The following is an 18,570-nucleotide window of genomic DNA, read 5'->3' as shown; positions in this document are numbered from 1 at the left end:
AGTGGTTGAGACAGGTACAATTATGACATTTAAAAGACACTTGGATAGGAAAGATTTGGAGTGATGTGGGCCAGGCACAGCCAATAGGCACTGGCTCAACTAGGCAATTTGGTCAGCATGGACAAGTTGGGCTGAAGGGCCTGATTCTGTGCTGTGACTTTGTATCCACAATTGGCACTTACACTTACCACTAATGCAAATGTGGAATATTAATTACTGGAATTTCATTTTTTGTTTATGAAGTTCTAAGTTTATTTCTTTCAGGGGTGAAGATTTCAGCAGATATAAACCTGGGGTTAAGTTTTTTTTTGTCGATATCCATCTTTAAATATGGATGAAGTTACATGCTGTGAAAGATATATTTAGTTGCAATTGACTATATGAGATGGAGATGTTTTTTTCTCCTCCACTTTTAGAATTGCAAAAGCTGTTTCTATTTTTGTAAATTCTTCTTCAAATGTCATTGAGAGGAGATCCAGGCAGGCAGTCTTTTCACTTGTGCTTCTGACACAATTCAGATAAATAGTTAATTAATCCCTCATGCTTGCTTCTCTGTTTGACCTTTCAATCACAAAGGTAAACCTTGCTATTAGATTGAGCAGCAGTTTGTTGACACCATGAGGCCTGACACCAGAAGGCAGACAGATTTTTTCAGAGGGGCCTCAGACAAGAACCAATACTGCCTGTTGATTTGCCATTAATGTCTAGCTAAGTAAAGGAGCAGGGGGGCAGCTAAATGCAAAGAGCAGTGAAATCCAGAGACACCATGCCTAACATCTGTGACTTTTAAAAAAAAGTAATTAATACGGCATACCAGAAAATTATCAGATTATTGTAAAAATCCATCTGGTTCACCAATGTTCTTCAGTGTCTGCCTCACTTACTGCACCTGGCTTCTCTTTAGTTCTAGATAATGCAGTGATTGATTCCTAAATGTTCTCTGAAATTTCCTGGCAAGTTACTGAGTTATCAAGGTCAATTAGTGACGGCTAGTAAATACTCCTTTTGCCAAATACGTCCAGTTATTGAAAAATGAATAAATTTGTGGGATGATGAATTGAACCTTCCGTTCTACTTTGCTATACCAATGAGGGAATTGAAAACCACTGTACACACATTTCTGCCTTGCCATTGATCCTGTTGGAGTCAAGAACATTTTGGTGTTGTCTGGTTATCTGATAGTCTGACATTGAGTTCCTGATGAGATCAAACTTCCTCTTACTGGACATCAAGGTCAATGCCAACATCGACTCCCTTATGTTCAATTGAAGAAGGTTGATTGAAAGTAACGTGACTGTTTTCTCAGGATCAAGTAGTGTCTAGGCGAGATAAATGACACAAAATAGTCAAACAGCACGGAAACTGGCCGTTCAGCTCACTATGTCCGACCAGAGCATCAAATACCCATCTACACTAACTCATTTTTTTTTCTCTTGCAACATCATCGACTCCCCTCCTTCACTCATCCTCTCACCATCCACCAACACTCAGGCAATTTATAGTGGCCAATTTAAGAATCAACCAGAACATCATTAAGATGTGGGCACACGCACAGAAACACACATGGTCGCAGGAAGAATGGGCAAACTCCACACTGACGGAACCCAAGGTCAAGATTTCATCTGGGGACGCTGGAGCTGTGAGGAAGCAGCTCTACTTGCTGTGCCATTGTAACGCCAAGTTCAGCAAAAACTAAATGGAGAGACTGTCATGAGCCGCAGAGGATATACTGACTACAGAATTTGTGAGAACTGCCAAGCATGAGACCTGGCACTCCTCCCAAGGGCATCGAAGTTGGGACTAGATAGCTTTGTGGCCATAGCAACAAAATATACACATCATGTCAGTCCATGCATGTAAATATAGCACCAGAGATAGATTGATTTTTAAAACTAAAATAAACATAGAAAATACTGGAAATTGTCATTTTGTAGTACAGTATATTACAGTAAATGGCCCTTCAGCCCACAGTGTCCATGCCAACCATGGTGCTAATTTAAACTAATCCTCTGTGCTTGCATAGTCCAAAGCCCTCCATTCCCTGCATGTTCACATGTCTGTCTAAATACCTCTTAAACATCGCTATCCTATCTGCTTCCACCCACCTCCTTCTAGCAGTCCATTCCAAGGACCTACGATTCTGTGAAAAAAATTGCTTCACAAGTCTCCTTTAAATTTTCCCCCTTTTACCTTAAAGTTATGCCCTCTAATATTCTACTCTTGAAAATAGACAGCTGTAACATGAATTCCTAACTTTTATACTCATGCCCCGAGCAATAAAGGTAAGTATGCTGTACACCTTCTTCTACTAGTGTGGCTACTTTCAGCGATCTATAGACTTGCACCCCAAGATCTGTCTGCTGGTCAATAATCCTCAGTCGGGACCTTTACTGTACATTTTATTCTTACACTTGACTGGATTAAACCACCACCATTAGTGGCAGTATCTGTGGAAAAACTAAGTTTATTGTTTCAGGTTAATGATTTTCTACCAAAATTACCTACCAAATTTTCTACCATCCCTATTCGTCTGAAACCTAACTCCCCTCGTTCCCAATACATTACATACCCTCTTCTCAGAATTAACCTCCCCTGTCCACATCCACTGATTCACTGTAAACATCATTTTATTCCCCATCTACTGCATCCTCTTTAAATCCTTTTGCCTCCACCCCAACACATCACTGATTTCCATTCTCCCTCAAGATGTAAACCCCCTCCCCATCCCTCCTGCTAAATCCTAAACTCTCTCTCCGTTTTCCTCTAACTTCTTCTACTTCCCATTCACTATGTCATCCTTTTTAAAACCGACAGCTATCCCCTTCCCATCCACTCACCCTACAAATCCTACATCCATCCTCTCTCCCAGCTACTAGCCATCTGTTCTGACATGCACACAAATGTATGGATTTGTGCCATGGTTGTTCTCTAGGACCCTCAAGCCCACTCCGCCATTCATAAGATCACAGGTAATCTCACTGTAAATTCAAACATCGCGTTCACCTCTATCTGCAACAGCCTTTCACACTCCTTGTTTTGAAAATACCTCTCTACCTTTGCTTTCAAAATATTTATAGTTCTTTATTTCAATAAAGAGACGAGTACTATGCCCATTACGCTGCATGTAGTCTTATCAATGAGATAGATTGAACTGAAGAATAGCCTCCCCAAGGGTGTTCAATAGGGCATTCTCTTGCAATAAACACCATTCTGTTAGCTTTCCTAACAGTTCTTCTCTTCTGATGATGGTGGTGAATCTTTGGGATTTTTTGCCATGGCAGTTGGTGTTTAAAATGGAGATACATATTTTTATTGATTAAGGAATAAAGGGGTATGGAGAAATGGCACAGAAGTGGAGTTGGGGCCAGCATAGCTCAGCCATGTTCATATTGAATGGTCAGGTAGGCTTGAAGGCCCACTCCAGCTATTATTTTCTGAAATTATTGTAGTTACTTTTCATACCTGCAGATTGGCCTGCCGTAAATCGTGCTCTGTAATCTGCGATTAGATTTTAAATTTACCGCCAAAATGGGCAGTTTCATTTTCCTATTCCATTTTCTACAGTCGATCTTTGCCCATTCACCACACTCATCAAAATGTTAGAGTATCTCAGCGGGACCGGCAGCATCTCTGGAGAGAAGGAATGGGTGACGTTTCGGGTCGAGACCCATCTTCAGACTCCTGCAGTTCTTTCCTGCACATTTTGACCACACTCATCTATATCCCTTCTCAAACTACAACACTCCTTCCCTCCCAATCCACTACTCCTTCCCCTCTAAATTAATTCCCACCCACTCCCACAAATTCAAATCCTCAACCTTATTCACAACCTTCATCCCATTCCTCAAATTCTTATTTCCTCTAAAACCAAAACACCTCCTTTAACCCACTCACTGCCTATCTCAATCCAAAAGCCTTCCCTGTTCAAAATATGCAATTAAATTCCCAATCCCACTTTAACTCAAAGCCTTTTTTAAACCATCCACCACCATCTGAAATCCTTGCTTTCATTTCCCTATATCCTCTCCTTCCTTCTTAACCTTCACCTCCAAATGCCCTACCATTCCCCTTATTCATTTTTCTCACTTCCCATCGCTTCCCTCTCTCCACCCCTATTTCTTCTCTCCTTCCATCTCCCTTTCTCCCCTCTCTCTCTTTCCATCTCTCTGCTTTCCCTCTCCACAATCCCCTCCCCTCACCTCCCTCCTACTTCCTTCTCTTCTCTCCCCATTTTCTCCCCTCTCTCCCCCCTACACCCCCCTCCCCATTCCCCTCTCCTTCTAACTTCCTACTTTTCACCTTTCTCCCCTTTCTCTCTCTCCATCTTTCTTTCACCTCTTCCCCACTCTCCCCATTTCTCCTTATTTCACCTCTGCCTCACTCTCCCCTTTCCCCCTCTCCTAATTCCTCCACCTTTCTCACTTTCACCTCTCTCCTTATTTCCCACACATCTCGCCTTCTATCACCTCTCCCCTTCAATCTCTCTCATTTTCGCCTTTCCTCCTGATTTTTCTCTCTTTCACCTCCCCTCATCACTTCTTCCCCATTTCCCCTATCTCTCCTTTCTTCTGAAGAAGGGTTTTGCGCCCGAAACGTTGCCTATTTCCTTCGCTCCATAGATGCTGCTGCACCCGCTGAGTTTCTCCAGCTTTTTTGTGTACCTTCTCCTCTCTCTCTCCCATTCCAAACTCTCTTCTTTCTTCCTCTTTCCCCAATTCCCTCCTTCTTTCTTTCCCAACTTTTCTCCTTCTTTCACCTCCCTCACTCTCCTCTTCCCCTCTCTGCTAATTCCCCACCTTTCTTATTCTTCTTTTCACCTCTCTTATTTTCCACCCGCACGTTATTTCACCTCTCTCCCCTTCATTATTTCCTACACTAGCCTTTATCCTCCCTATTCCCTTCCCTCTCCTCCCGTCACCCCTTCTCTCCCCATTTTGTCCTCACCCATCCCCCACTTTATCTCTTCTTTCTTCTCTCTTCCTTTCCCCATTTTCTTCATCTTATTTTCCTTTGTTCACCTTTCCCTTCCTCGCTCCTTCTTTCACCTTTCGCCATCTTTCACCTCTCTCTTCCCCGTTTCTCCTTCTTTCACTTTTCCCGTCTATCTCCATCTCCTACATCACTTTTCTCATCTCCTACCTCACAATTTCCCCATCTGACTGTCTCCTTCTTTCACCTCCCTCTCCTTCTCTGTCTCTCCCTTTCTCCTTTTTTCCCCACCTCTCCATTTCCCATTCAATTTCAATTTCAATTAAAAAACTTTATTGGGATGATAAAAAAACATTGTTATATTGCCAAAGTATAAAACATGACATACATATTTGAAATGCAAGTATACAGTGTATGGATAGGTATGTCCCTGTACATAAACTTACAATAGGCCTATAGCCCTTTATTGATTGCTACACGTTCTTGCAGCTGTAAGCAGTACAACACAATAGCAAGTTTAGCAATTCAATATTAATTTCTCAGTGTTAGCTAATGTCGATTAGTGTGTGCGTATATATGTGCATGTTGGTCATTCACCGTCTCTCAGGTTATGGCATGCTGTTACGTATTGTGCACCAAGATGTGCCGTATTTCCTTCGCCAAGGATTATTCTTAGTTTTGATGTATCATCGAGTTCTTTAAAGTCAGGGGTTGCCACACTGAGTTTGTAAAAGTATGCTTTCCTTGTTTTGTCACATTCTTTGCATTTTAGGGGGAAGTAAAGTGCACCTCTGTTTCAACCTCATCTGTCAAACAGTGGCCGCATATTCTGTTTTCTCTTGGTTGCCAGAATCTCTTCTGTCTTCTTTTTTCGACTGCCAAATAGTGGTCACTTAGCCTGTATTATGGTGAGGGTCTGTCTCTGCTTTATGTCTCTAACAGTTGAGAGACAGTCTGCCAATTTATAATTCCTTTTTAGGGTACGGTAACATTCTAATCTGCTTTGGCTTTTGGTTTCTTTATCCCAATGTTCCAAGTACGTTTCTTTACATTGTTTGGTAAACTGGTTCACTCTAACTGGTGATTTATCCCATTCTCCTTCTTTCTCCATCTCTCCCATTCTCTTTCCCCACCCCTCACTGCGCACGCGGGTGTCAGTTGGCCGTTACCCATGGTGCTGCAGGGTTTCGGGTTAAAATGGCGGCGGCGGCAGTTTGAAGCGTCGGTGACGAGCGGGTGGCGCCGCGCAGTGGGGAATGTGTGGCTGAAGGGAAAACAAAAAGCGAGCGGGAGAAAGAAAGGGGCCCAGGGTAAAAGGGAAGGAGAGATCATCAGTAGCTGTAGCCGCCGCCATGGATTCGGTGGCGGGCGAGGACCCAACGCTGCCCTTGGATTTCAACGGCAGGTGAGGCCCGGGCGGGGGTCCCGGGGAGGGGGGGTCTCGGGGTAGGGGCGAACGGGACCCACGATGGCAACGGTGAGGGAGGGAGGTGTGGACCGGCAGGTCTGTCCGACTCAGCCGCTGTTGTGAGCCAGGTCGATCAGGAGGGTCTAGGTCCGGACCTCCGTCCCCTCCTCCCTTTTCTTCCCCCCTTCTCCCTCTCTCCTCTCCCCGTCCTGTACAACTGAGACGCAGCCTGCCAGGCATGTGTGTGCTGCTGTTATAATTTTTCTATAAGCGGAGTCGCCCAGTTAACGGTTTATGCGGTCATTGTGTCAAGTTTATGATCTGGGCATCCGATTGTAAGAAACAACTGACCCCGCCGTTAGGTTGTATCCCCGAGCCCTTGCTCTGTGATATTTGTTCCTTTGTCTGAATCGTTCCCTCTGAACCCCAACCCCCATCCAAACCAGTCTTCTCACCCTCTAAATCCCTCCCTGAAGTGATCATTCAAACTGCTCCTTAGTTTATGAAGAGTCTGGACCCGAAACGTCACCTGTCCATGTTCTACTGACCTCGGATGCTGCCCGACCCACTGAGTAACTCCAGCATTTTGTTTCTTTTCCTGCCTAATTTGTGGCTCTTGTTCGATCCACAACTTTCTCTCTCCTTAAAACAGGATGTTTGTAAACAATGTCACTACCAAAGATACTAGAGGAGCTCCTCTAGTATCTTTGGTCACTACTTTGGTAAAATATGTGATGGTAGACAAAAATGCTGGAGAAACTCAGCGGGTGAGGCAGCATCTATGGAGCGAAGGAAATGGGCGAAGTTTCGGGTCGAGATCCTTCTTCAGACGGGTTGAGATCATTCTTCTTTAGAAGGGTCTTGACCCGAATCGTCGCCTATTTGCTTCACTCCATCGATGCTGCCTCACCCGCTGAGTTTCTCCAGCATTTGTGTTTACCTTCGTTTTCCAGCATCTGCAGTTCCTTCTTAAACATTTGGTAAAATATGTGGTGATTTAACATTCAAAATACGTTATCTCCAAACTTCATTTTATCATTCTTTTATTTTGAGAAATCAGATTGCAATATTATTGTAACTGTCAGATGCAAATTATACAATAATCTGTAACTGACAATGAAGGCTATAGATAGATTACCTGGAGGCAATAAACTGCAGATGCTGGAATCTTGCACAAAACACAGATGCTGCTTGGCCTACTGGTTCCTCCAGCACTTTGTGTTCAGGTATAGATTACTGATTTTTTTTTTTGAAAGATTATATTTGATTATTTGGTGCACCATGCTGCATGAAATAGCCAATAGACATTATTTAAAAATACATTTTGAATTTTGTTGGACATTTATAGTGGGATAATAATAATAATATCTTTTATTGTCATTGCATATCAGTGCAACGAGATTTAGTATGCAGCTTCCAACCGATGTAAAATAAATAAATAAGCTGTGTGACATGACCATCCGAGGGAGAGTCCAGGGGGGGTGGGGGGCACTCAGCAGGGCCGGTTCAGAGCCGCTATAGCTCTGGGAATAAAGCTGTTTCTGAGTCTGGAGGTTCGGGCGTAGAAGGCCTTGTAACGTCTGCCGGAGGGAAATAGTTCGAACAGTCCGTTACAAGGGTGTGAGGAGTCTTTATGGATGCTGACGGCCTGTGGTATAGATGCCCTCCAAGGCTGATAGCTGTGTCCCAATAATCCTCTGCGCTCTGTGGACGACGCTCTGAAGAGCTCTCCTCTCCGCCTCCGTGCAGCTGAGATGCCACACAGAGATGCCATATGTTAATATGCTCACTGTGGTGCAGCGGTAGAACGTTGTCACCAGCTGTTGGGGCAGACCAGTCTTTTTTAATGTCCTCAGGAAGAACAGTCGTTGCTGTGCCCTCTTGACCAACTGTTGGTGGACCATGTGAGGTCCTCTGAAATGTGAGTGCCCAGAAACTTAAAGCTGGCCACTCTCTCCACTCTTTCCCCGTAAATGGAGATTGGGGCGTATTCTCCATTATGGGACCTCCTGAAGTCAATAATCAGCCTCTTTGGTCTTGGAGGTGTTTAGTGACAAGTTGTTACGTGTCCGCCAGGTTCTGCACCTCCGCTCAGTATTTTGTTTCATCACCGTTGGTGATCAGCCCAATCATTGTTGTGTCATCTGCAAACTTCACGATGGTGTTGGTGTCAAATGCAGGAACACAGTCGTGAGTGAAGAGGGAGTAGAGCATGGGGCTTAGTACACAGCCATGTGGTGTGCCGGTGCTCAGGGTGATAGTGGAGAACAGGTGCGGGCCCAGTCTCACTGCCTGCGGTCGCTCCGACAGAAAGTTTAGGATTCAATCGCATATCGGCGAGATGAGGCCTAGCTGGTGGAGTTTGGTGGTGAGCTTGGTGGGGATGACCGTATTGAATGCAGAGCTATAGTCAATGAAGAGCATCCTCACGTACGTGCCCTGTCTGTCCAGGTGAGTCAGGACAGTGTGAAGAGCCAGAGAGATTGCATCCTCTGTTAATCTATTTGCCCTGTATGCAAATTGATGAGAGTCCAGTGAGGCAGGGATGCTGGATTTGATGTGGGAGAGGACCAGCCTTTCGAAGCACTTCATTGGGATTGGAGTTAGGGCAACCGGGTGGTAGTCATGGAACACTAAACAACAATTAGTCATATCACAAGCATTGCATATCATTTTGTTATATCTATGGTATTGCTGGTATTTTTGTCTGAGATAATGTTCTTCATGCAATTTTTATGAACATCAACAGTCCCTGTGGTAATGGAGCTCCACAACTAGTATTACAAAATTGCAGGATGTTGACCCAGTGGTAAAGGAATGCTGATGTATGTTTGGTGTGTCACTTGAAGGTGAATTTGCTGTTTTGTCCTCCTTGGTCATGGATGTATTGGAGGTTAAATAAAATCATTTGTGTTCACTCAGTCAGAATTTTATACAGCAACGAAAATGGGAGTGGGGGGGGGGGGGGGGGGGGATCCTGGATATCTGAAATTAAAAATCAAAAATGCTGGAAATTGCTGGTGTGGCACCATTGAGAAAGATTATTGACTTGACATTTATCTTTATTTATCTCTTCGTATATAAGGTACATGAACTGTCTATATCCAGCAATTTAGTTTTCAACCAAACTCTTTAATGTCAAGATTGTTTGTTAATATTCTCCCCTTTGACAATATATTGTGTCATCTGGAAGAGCAATTCTCATTGACGCTGAAGAAATCCGCCTTTGGCTTGAGGGTTCATTACTGAGATCTGTAGGCTGCTCTCCTGGGCATGGCATCTGGCTCACAAGCATCAAATGTTCAGGACACTCGAGTATCTTCTATGACCAAGCAATATCTACAAGCAATTAAAAGCTGTGTCTTTTTGTACAGTGCATTAATGGGACTTCACATAGATTGTCCCTTATGGGGATAACAAATTATCATTCAGTGACTAGATAACCATCTGCCATGTAGATTGGGGGATTAATGGCAGGAGTTCACTGCTATTGATATAATGTAATGTGATCTTTAATATCTGTCTGAAAGGGCAGACTTGATCCCAGTAGAACATATCATATGACGTTGTAGTACTCGCTTACATTGAAGTGTCAGCCTACATTATGTCTATTGTTAATTAGGGTTTAAAGCCATGATCTTGAGGCTTTGTTAGGTTCTGTGAATTGAGCCTAGGCAAACACCTGTTCTGGCAGGGACCATTAATAGGTATTTGAAGACATTTTTCACTGCCATCAGGAAATGCCTATTGGTAATGCTACTCTTTTAAATATGGATGAAAGACAAAACGGACAATTATTTTAAAATATTTTTGAACATTTTAAATCGCCTGGTTAAGGCTCTGCTACACACTACACTTTAAGAAGGATTGCAAGATTTGGGAATTATTAATTCGGATCAAAAGGCCTGTTTTCTGTGCTGCAGAATTCTCTCTTGTGGGCAAGAGTCGAACTCGCTATCAAAACATGGAGGGGACGGGGGACACAATTTTTTGGCGTCCACGCGCGTATGTGCACGCACACGCGAGGCTTCGGAGGCTCAATCCAGCGCTAAATGCAGCTCAACTCTGCCTGTCTCACCGGGTTAACTTACAGCTCTGTCTGGACTGACGGGACACCAGCGCTGCTTCTCCGCACTGGCCAGATTTCCCACAAGTCCAGGAAGGGTTGTAAGCTCACCTGGCGGGACAGGCAGAGTTAGCTGGGTTTAGCGCTGTTTCTCTGCGCTGGCTCGTCTGATTCCCGACCAAAGATCCTATAGCGGAGGATCTTTGTTGCCGACCTCTCTGGCCATCTGCGGGCGGGGTACTCGGGTGGGGACAGGACAGCGCCGGAGACCCGGCCGGGATCATCCTGGCTGCGGATGAAGCGCAGGTCTGTGCCACCTCTCTCTCCTTTAATCACCGCGCTCTATCCTCGGTCTCCCCCCCACCCACCCCCCCCCAACTCCTCCCTCCTCCAATCATCGCACTGAATCATGTCCCGCCCCCATTGCCTGCCGATCAACGCGTCTCTCTCCTCCAATCGGCAACCTCGATCACCGTATTTTAAAATCCAGATTACAAAAACATGGGGGGGGGGGGGGGGGGATGGCCCCCACCTCTCAAAACATTGAGCGGACGTGTCCCCTCTGGCCCCTCCGGGTTTTCCGCCCCTGCTTGTGGGGGTTAGTGAGTGGCTGGGGTTTGCTTGAGGATTGTGTATGTGCAGTGACATGTTCTGTTACTGAGGAGTTGTATACGTTTGCTTAGTATTGAAACGCAAGATCAACCTGAAGGTCAAATCCCACTGTGGAATCTGGGGAATCCATTATTTCATTTTAACATTATAAAAGTTTGAAACGGTAAACATGAAGCTGTCAGATTATTGAAAAGTCACACCTAATTTTCTGGTGTCCTTCAGGGAAAGAATACTGTCATCCTTGTTTCAGATGTTCTAAATGAAAGCAGATCTGTGTGAAGAAAAATGGGTTAAATGTTTTAAATTAGAGACCGTTCATCAGAATGTGTTGTTTCAACATGACTGGACCCACCGATGTGTTTGACTCTTCCCCTGACCTTAATAAAATTGCCTAGGAGGAGGACATGGTTCAAAGGCCAATTGAAGAGGGAGGATTACTTACCACAAATGCCAATGCCATGTTTAGGAAAGATGTTTAGGCTATTGATGCAGCAAATAGAAGAATGACTTAAAGATGAATATGCGTTTAACTATTTCCTTACTTTGTCCATATTTATCAATTTCTGGGCATTTTATTTGGAATGTTTTATGAAAGTTGCTATATATTGATTTAACCAACTGACACTGTGCCAGTTCTTCTGAAGGGCATCAGATTTATTGCATGCTTGCACTTTTCCTATATCCTTGCAATGCTGTTATCATTTGCTTAAGTACCTATCCAATTTCCTGTCTATTGATTATAATTGAATTTGTATCTACCATCTTACTGGGTAGTACACCTCAATGTTCACCATCATACATTTTTCATACATCATTGCATTTTTTAAAAAATTTGTTACTAGCTGATTCATTGTTTCTTTCACTTCTCTTGTAATGAACAAAATTATGGCCTGAAAATCAGATTGTGCAACTTTTTTAAATAGTCCCTTTATTCATTTATAACTTTCTATTTACATGCAACAAATAATGACCTGGCATTGACTTGGTGGACCATACTGCTGTATGCTATAGACTCAGCTAAGGACGGTCACCACATGTGTACATAGGATGTGGAGTTGTATAGAGAAAAGGACTGCATTGTCCAGTGCATTGCTTAAATTCTACAAATTAAGGTCTAGTTTCTATGATCGGTCTTGTTTTTATTTGTCGTGCTAACTCTCCTTTTGTATTTTTTTCTAGTTCCAATGTTTTCAAGTTGCCAGATATTACCGTGGCTGAAGACCCTGACTGTGCCAGGGAAAATCCTCTTGGTAAGTAGATTGTTTCATTTAAATGCATCGTCTTCCATTTATCTGCAGTGTAGTCATATGCTGCTAACTGTCCTACTACCTAGATCAATTAATGTAGTCCGCAACCTTTCGTAGAATATTTTGAATAGGTAGTAGTTCCAACTTTAATATGCCTGCCTCCCTCTCGTCACTTCATCTCTGAACCCCTACATGTAACAACAATAAACACCTGTTGATTTATTCTGAGGCTGCATGTATTCTACCTGCTTGTTGGACTACCACCGTGTTCCAGAATATCAGTTTGCTAAGCAACAATGCAATGGATTTGTGTAATATTTCCCAATTTAGCGTTGGCTCAAACTCTTATCCACTGGTTGCATACTACCCTGCAGTCCCCGATGAAGCAGCCTGTTAATGCCTGTGGAATAATTGCCAGTTTATCCATCCACATTCCAAATCGCATTCCTAACCGTACAAAGTAATCTCATTTACCATTTAAAATGGTGTGACTTGCCAACTGGCAATCCATTGGTTGCCATACATGTTTTTTATTCACAAATCTGTTATTGAGTGTGCAGGACTGAGTGTTATTTAGGAGATCGCTTTAAACTCATGGAAGTTTTTTTCTCTGTGCCTTTTAAGATTTTAGAAAATTCTAACATTGCTTAACTTCGATATGAGGTTTAATAATCCAAAATCTGTAATGATGCTTTTATAATCTCACTAACAAAATAGAAATGTTATGAATGAAATATGTTGTATAGTCCTGTCATCGCCGTGGCGATTGAATAGGTTGCAAATTGAAACATCTCAGATGTCTCATCAGAAAATGTTAGAAGCACGCAATGGGTCCGGCAGCATTTGTGGAAAGAAAAATAATGAATGTTTCATCAGACCCAATTACTTTTTATTAGCTTTCACATCAAGCGCTGGTATTGCACTGAAATACATTTGTATTCATATTTTGGCTTGTACTGTTGTACAGGTATAAAAACCTGAATGGTCCACTTATTTCAGTAGGTTCCTCACTTTCTGTCAAGCTCCATCCAACTCTCAATCTGAGTTCTGACACCTGTCCATTCCCTCTGCAGCTGCTGCCTGACCCGCTGAGTTACTCCAGTGCTTTGTTTTGCTCATAGTGCCAGCATCTGGAGTTTCTTGTATCAATATCCAACTCTCACTGTCACCTCATCAAACTCTGACTCTTCCCTTTCAGATCTCGGTCTCGGAGATAGGTTGGGGTCCAACATCCATTATCAGTCCACAAACTCCCATTCCTATCTTGATTACACCACCTGCCACATTACCTCTTGTATGGATTCATGTTGAGACCAGACTGAAGAAGGGTCTCGACCCGAAACGTCATCCATTCCTTCGCTGCAGAGATGCTGCCTGTCCCACTGAGTTACTCCAGCATTTTGTGTCTATCTTCGATTTAAACCAGCACCTGCAGTTCTTTCCTGCACATTCTGTTAGTTCTGGTAATAATGCCTTTCCTGTCAATGCTTCTGAGACATCTTCCTGTTTAACAATGCATTCCCTTCTACTGTAATTGATGGGGATTTCACCTGCATCCTTTGTATTTCCTATACTTCCCTACCTGGAGCAAATTTGAGATTCTACATGTTCTCACCTCAGACCCATCACCCCTTCATATTCATGCGATCATCCTCTGTAATTGCCACTGTCAGTGTGTCCGTTCTCGAGCCATCTGCCCATACAATCACGGGAGATTGAACAACTACCTTTATTAATCTTCCTGTTTGACTTCCAGCAACACAAGCACTATTCCCAGATGAAGGAGCAAATTACACAAGGAGCAGTGCGTGAACATTAAAGTACCACATTTGATGTTCACGCACTGCTCCACACTGGAGAAGCTAATGGATGTGATGACAACCCTGCAGGGCACATTTATTTATTCTGCAAGGGTGGCTCTGAGGTTTCAATTGCCTGTCTTTTACATTTTTCCATTCCTCTTTGTCCTTGTGTGCTGTTTCAATGTAAGCCCTGGGTTTCCTCCTTGTGTATGCTTATTATAGCCCCCCGGACTCAAGGTTGAATTCAAGATTATCAGAAAATAAGGCCTCCCCAATTTGTTTCAAAAATGACCTACAGCTATGAGCAAAGGTCATATAATCTGTAATGTCACCTTGCTGCTGCCTGACACGAGTATTTGGAGCATTTTGTTTCCAGTATTTGGTTCCAGTATTTTTTTCTTTCTGGTCTCCTTTATTTCTCCTTTTTGCCTCTCCTCCAAGTAGATCGGCTGTTTACAATGCATCCTATTCGTTGGCTGAAACCTTCACCACTGTTTATTTGGTTTATCTTGGATACCTCCCAATCGCAGGCATTCCCTCCATTCTCTCTATTACTACCACTACTCTGTATCTTAAAACGGGTTTGTTTTTTCCCCTCCTACTTATGAAAATTGATCAACCGGAAGTGCTGAATGTTTTCAGCATCATTCTAGACTTTTGGCATTGTGTTTATTTTCTTTATTTTGATTTATATCTGCTCTAATAGGTCTTTGATTAAAATCCAAGCTATATAGCTAAATTGCTATTTGGATGTTTGTTTGGACATTGTGTGAGATTGGTGGGGATGGGCCAAGTGCACCCCCTATCATTTAACTTTGTTAAGTAAGCCTTACTTGAAAACTTTCACTAACTTTTTGTCTCTATTTCCAGTGTTCCCCAACATCACTGGGAAATTGTCTCCAATTCATGCTCGGACCATGAAAGAATATGAAACAGTAAGTTGGAAACATTTTTAGTATTTCAATAACATTTGTAGTGAATAGTTTTTGCGTTGCACATTTCCACTTTTTGGGAGTTTGTGGATTGTTCTGTTTGGTTATCGTGTTTCTCTTTTACTTTTAATAATTTTATTGCAATTAATTTTTGAATGTGTGAGAGCACTTGGCATCCTATGAAAGTTGTAATAGTCTGAATAAGTGGGCAAGAAGAATGTTGGAGCCTTTGTCCAGAATGGAAGGTGATAGTTTGGGTCTTAGGAGAAATTTATTGGAGCAAACCGCTTGTCTATCATTGAACATAGAGCAAAGAGTGTACCCAGGAAAAAAGTGAAACGGTGTACAATTGGAATCCGATCTATTCCACTGAAGTGCCCAAGGGGCTGCCAGTAGGTAAACCATGAATCAAATCAACGATATCCTAAATCAAGTATCTGCTGGATTCTTGCCTTGGATAAGTTACTACTTGTATCCTGATGTAAACCTAAAGTGATTAGAACTACAGTGTGGTGGCTATTTATAGATTTGGTCAAGAGAAGGGCAGGACTGGAGGTTCCATGTTCCAAGGTTTATATGTTTCTTTAGTGATAGAGAGGGATATAAAATAAATGGAAGAGTTGCACAGAGAATATTTCAGATGCAGTTGGAGAAGACATCCCAGAGGGCTCATTCAGTGCAAAAATATGGCTAAAGCTCAGACAAAAGTGTGCAATCACTATGCTGGGGTTATACTAGAGGCCTCCAGACAGCCCACCGGAGAAAGAAATATATATATATATATATATATATATATATATATATATATATATATACACTCACACATATATATATATATATATATTTATCTATCTATCTATCTATCAATCTATATCTATTTTTTTATTTATTTCTATCTATCTATCTATCTATCTATCTATCTCTATCTATCTATCTCTATATCTATCTATATCTATCTCTATATCTATAGGCAAGTGATAGATATGAAAGGGTTGTTACAATAATTGGCAATCCCAGCGACGCAGTGGTGCTGGTTTCCAACTGGACCGGTGACGGACGCACCACACATCTCTGTCCTCCAGTTCCTGCGGACTTCTGCCGTTGGAAGTATAGGATTTTGGTGTGTGTGCTTTATCATCCCTTACAATGTTATGTATGACATTGATTGCAACCTCTACTGAATTGTGGATGGCCGTTGGCTCGCTAGAAGCTCATCCACCCTTTGACAGGTCTTGTTTTTGGCCCTGCTGGGGGTCCATAGCCCCCTCCTCTCCTGGCAAATCAGGTGTGGGGGACCGTTTAGTCGCCGACTATCATGGAGCAGGTAGCATGGGATTGATTACATGGTACCCCCCCCTCAACCGACCTGATCTTGTTACAATGGGTAATTTTAACTTTCACGAAATTGGTGACCTTGGTGCCAGAGGCTTGGATGGTGCAGATTGTGTTGTGTATCTGGAAGAATCTTGACACAGTATGTAGATTGTTCAAACAGAGAAGAGTCATACTAGACATTGTATTGGTAAATGAGCGTGGCCTGATGATCATTTGCAGTGAGTGCCATTATGAGCATTGCGATCATATCTGTGTTATTACAATGTTTGTAATGTTAAATGTAGTAAAAAAAATACGAGATTAAAGAACAGAAATTTGGCTTTAAAATAATACAGGTTTAATGGTGTTGTGGGAGGTTGAAATGTGCATCATTTTACTTGTTTTTTACACAGAAGGTTCTGCTTCCAGAGGTTTCCGCCACCTCGCATGATAGTGCTTGGAGCATGGAAAGGCAATGTGTAACAAAAACATACAACTTTAATTGGTGCTCATGTTAACCTCCCACAACACATTAAACCTGTGGTATTTTAAACCCAAATTTCTGTTCTTTAATCGTGCATTTTATTACATTTAAACAATTACAGTCAAGCTTAGATTTGGCTTTTGGCCAGGCCAGTTCTCCCAAGAAGCAAGCTTATGAAGCTTGTCAGACCCTCATTCATTGCCTCATTAAATAACCCATTTGTTGGTTACTAGTAAAATCTGCATGCCTCACTTCTCAAAGATAAACTGTGGCTATGTATTTCTGCGTTTAAAAAAAAAAAATTAAAGTATTTTTTACGCTGTTTTACGCTACTGAAATAACTGAAAAGTACTTTCAAGTTTCTTGGAGGTGGCTACTAATGAATAATGATCCAGCAATGAATGGCCCAGTCCACTGGAGGCAAAAGTATTCCCTGACTACAACATATTTGGCAACTTTGTTCAAGGACACAAAACAGGTTTATAATGAAGTGTACAGCAGTGAGTAGGCTGTGCTTGGTTTTTCCACTGTTCAGCAGTAATGCAGGTTCTCATCTACTTATAATTTTTCTCTATAAAGCAAGGCATTATTCTTGCAATCCACACATGAGGATATTGTGGTCAGTCCATACTACCTGTAGTTAGAAACCTGTAAGATCTTGACAAATTAGAAAATGAGGTGGGGTTTGATGAAATTAGGTTAGAACAAGAACGTTTAGTAATGAGGATCTATTGGAGCTTGATTAGTAAGTATGTTAAGGGGTAAAAGGAAAGAGAACGAGGTTGAGGGGAAAAGATAATCAGCCATGATTGAATGGCGGAATATGCTTGATGGGACAAATGGTCCTATGAACAATCAATAATGGTCTCGGGAGGAGCAAACTGGAGCAAAATAGTAATACTGCTAAAACAGCTCAACATTGCTAAAGCACTGCTAAAATGACATTCTCAGTGAGGCACAGCATTAAATGTGTTATTGTGATGCAAAATGTAGAGTTTTACTTTAGACATTTATGTCAAATGAAGAAAAAAAGCTGTTTTGGATGTCTATGGTGCATGCACACACACCTACTACACATTAGGAGCAAGACTAGATCACTGCACTCCTCGAGTCTCCTGCACCTATCAATAAAATCATAGCTAGTGTACACCATATTCCCATCTAACCATGGCAACCCTTTTGCAAATTGGAACTCTTCCTCTGTTTCCCGCATCTTTTGGGGAAGACTTCCAAAGATATGATTCTCAGAAAATTGTACGCCCGTCTTTAAATGGGGGGGGGGGGGGGGGGTCTTCCCTCAGTAATGACCCCCAACTCTCCAATCTCACAAGGATGTGTCCACCCTATTGAGACCCCTTGAACTCTGTATATGTTCCTTAGTCGGTGCCTCCTTGAAAGAGAACAAGGTTTTAAATTTAATAAAATAACAATATAGAAAAACAACTTTTAAAAGGATTGTGCTTTATTGAAATTCTTGACCTTGAATGCACCTAGAAATTTTGCATTGGGGGGAAAAAGTTTTTCTCAACTCACAAATTTTCAAAGAGCATTTTTTTCTGAATTTACATACTTGTATAGTATTTGCATGTTAGTGCTCATTAGAATGTTATTTATTTGAGGGGAAATTAGTTACAAATTGCATTTTAGTATAATTTAAGATGTTTCCATTGTCATTGAAGATCCTTTTTTCACTCTTCTGAATTGAATGAGATTGACCCAGTTAACTGGTAACAATTGGAGAAGAGGGCATTTGAACCAAAGATTCTTTGATTGGAT

General features: G+C 42.1%; 1 protein-coding gene across 3 annotated transcripts in view; it reads left to right on the top strand.

The window, feature by feature from the left end:
- The first annotated feature begins 6,078 nt into the window (after window positions 1-6,078).
- Window positions 6,079-18,570, top strand: part of LOC129711899 (myomegalin-like) — a 102,339-nt gene continuing 89,847 nt past the window's right edge. For all 3 annotated transcript variants that reach the window (XM_055659901.1, XM_055659903.1, XM_055659900.1), the window contains exons 1-3: window positions 6,079-6,334; window positions 12,195-12,265; window positions 14,935-14,999. In XM_055659901.1, the coding sequence (XP_055515876.1) occupies window positions 6,282-6,334; window positions 12,195-12,265; window positions 14,935-14,999 (189 nt within the window). In that variant the 5' untranslated portion in view covers window positions 6,079-6,281. The remainder of the gene's footprint in view (window positions 6,335-12,194; window positions 12,266-14,934; window positions 15,000-18,570) is intronic.

The sequence above is a fragment of the Leucoraja erinacea genome, chromosome 31 (assembly GCF_028641065.1).
Source record: "Leucoraja erinacea ecotype New England chromosome 31, Leri_hhj_1, whole genome shotgun sequence".
Taxonomy (NCBI): domain Eukaryota; kingdom Metazoa; phylum Chordata; class Chondrichthyes; order Rajiformes; family Rajidae; genus Leucoraja; species Leucoraja erinaceus.
The sequence above is the reverse complement of the archived record's forward strand: the minus strand, read 5'-3'. Positions and strand labels throughout refer to the sequence as shown.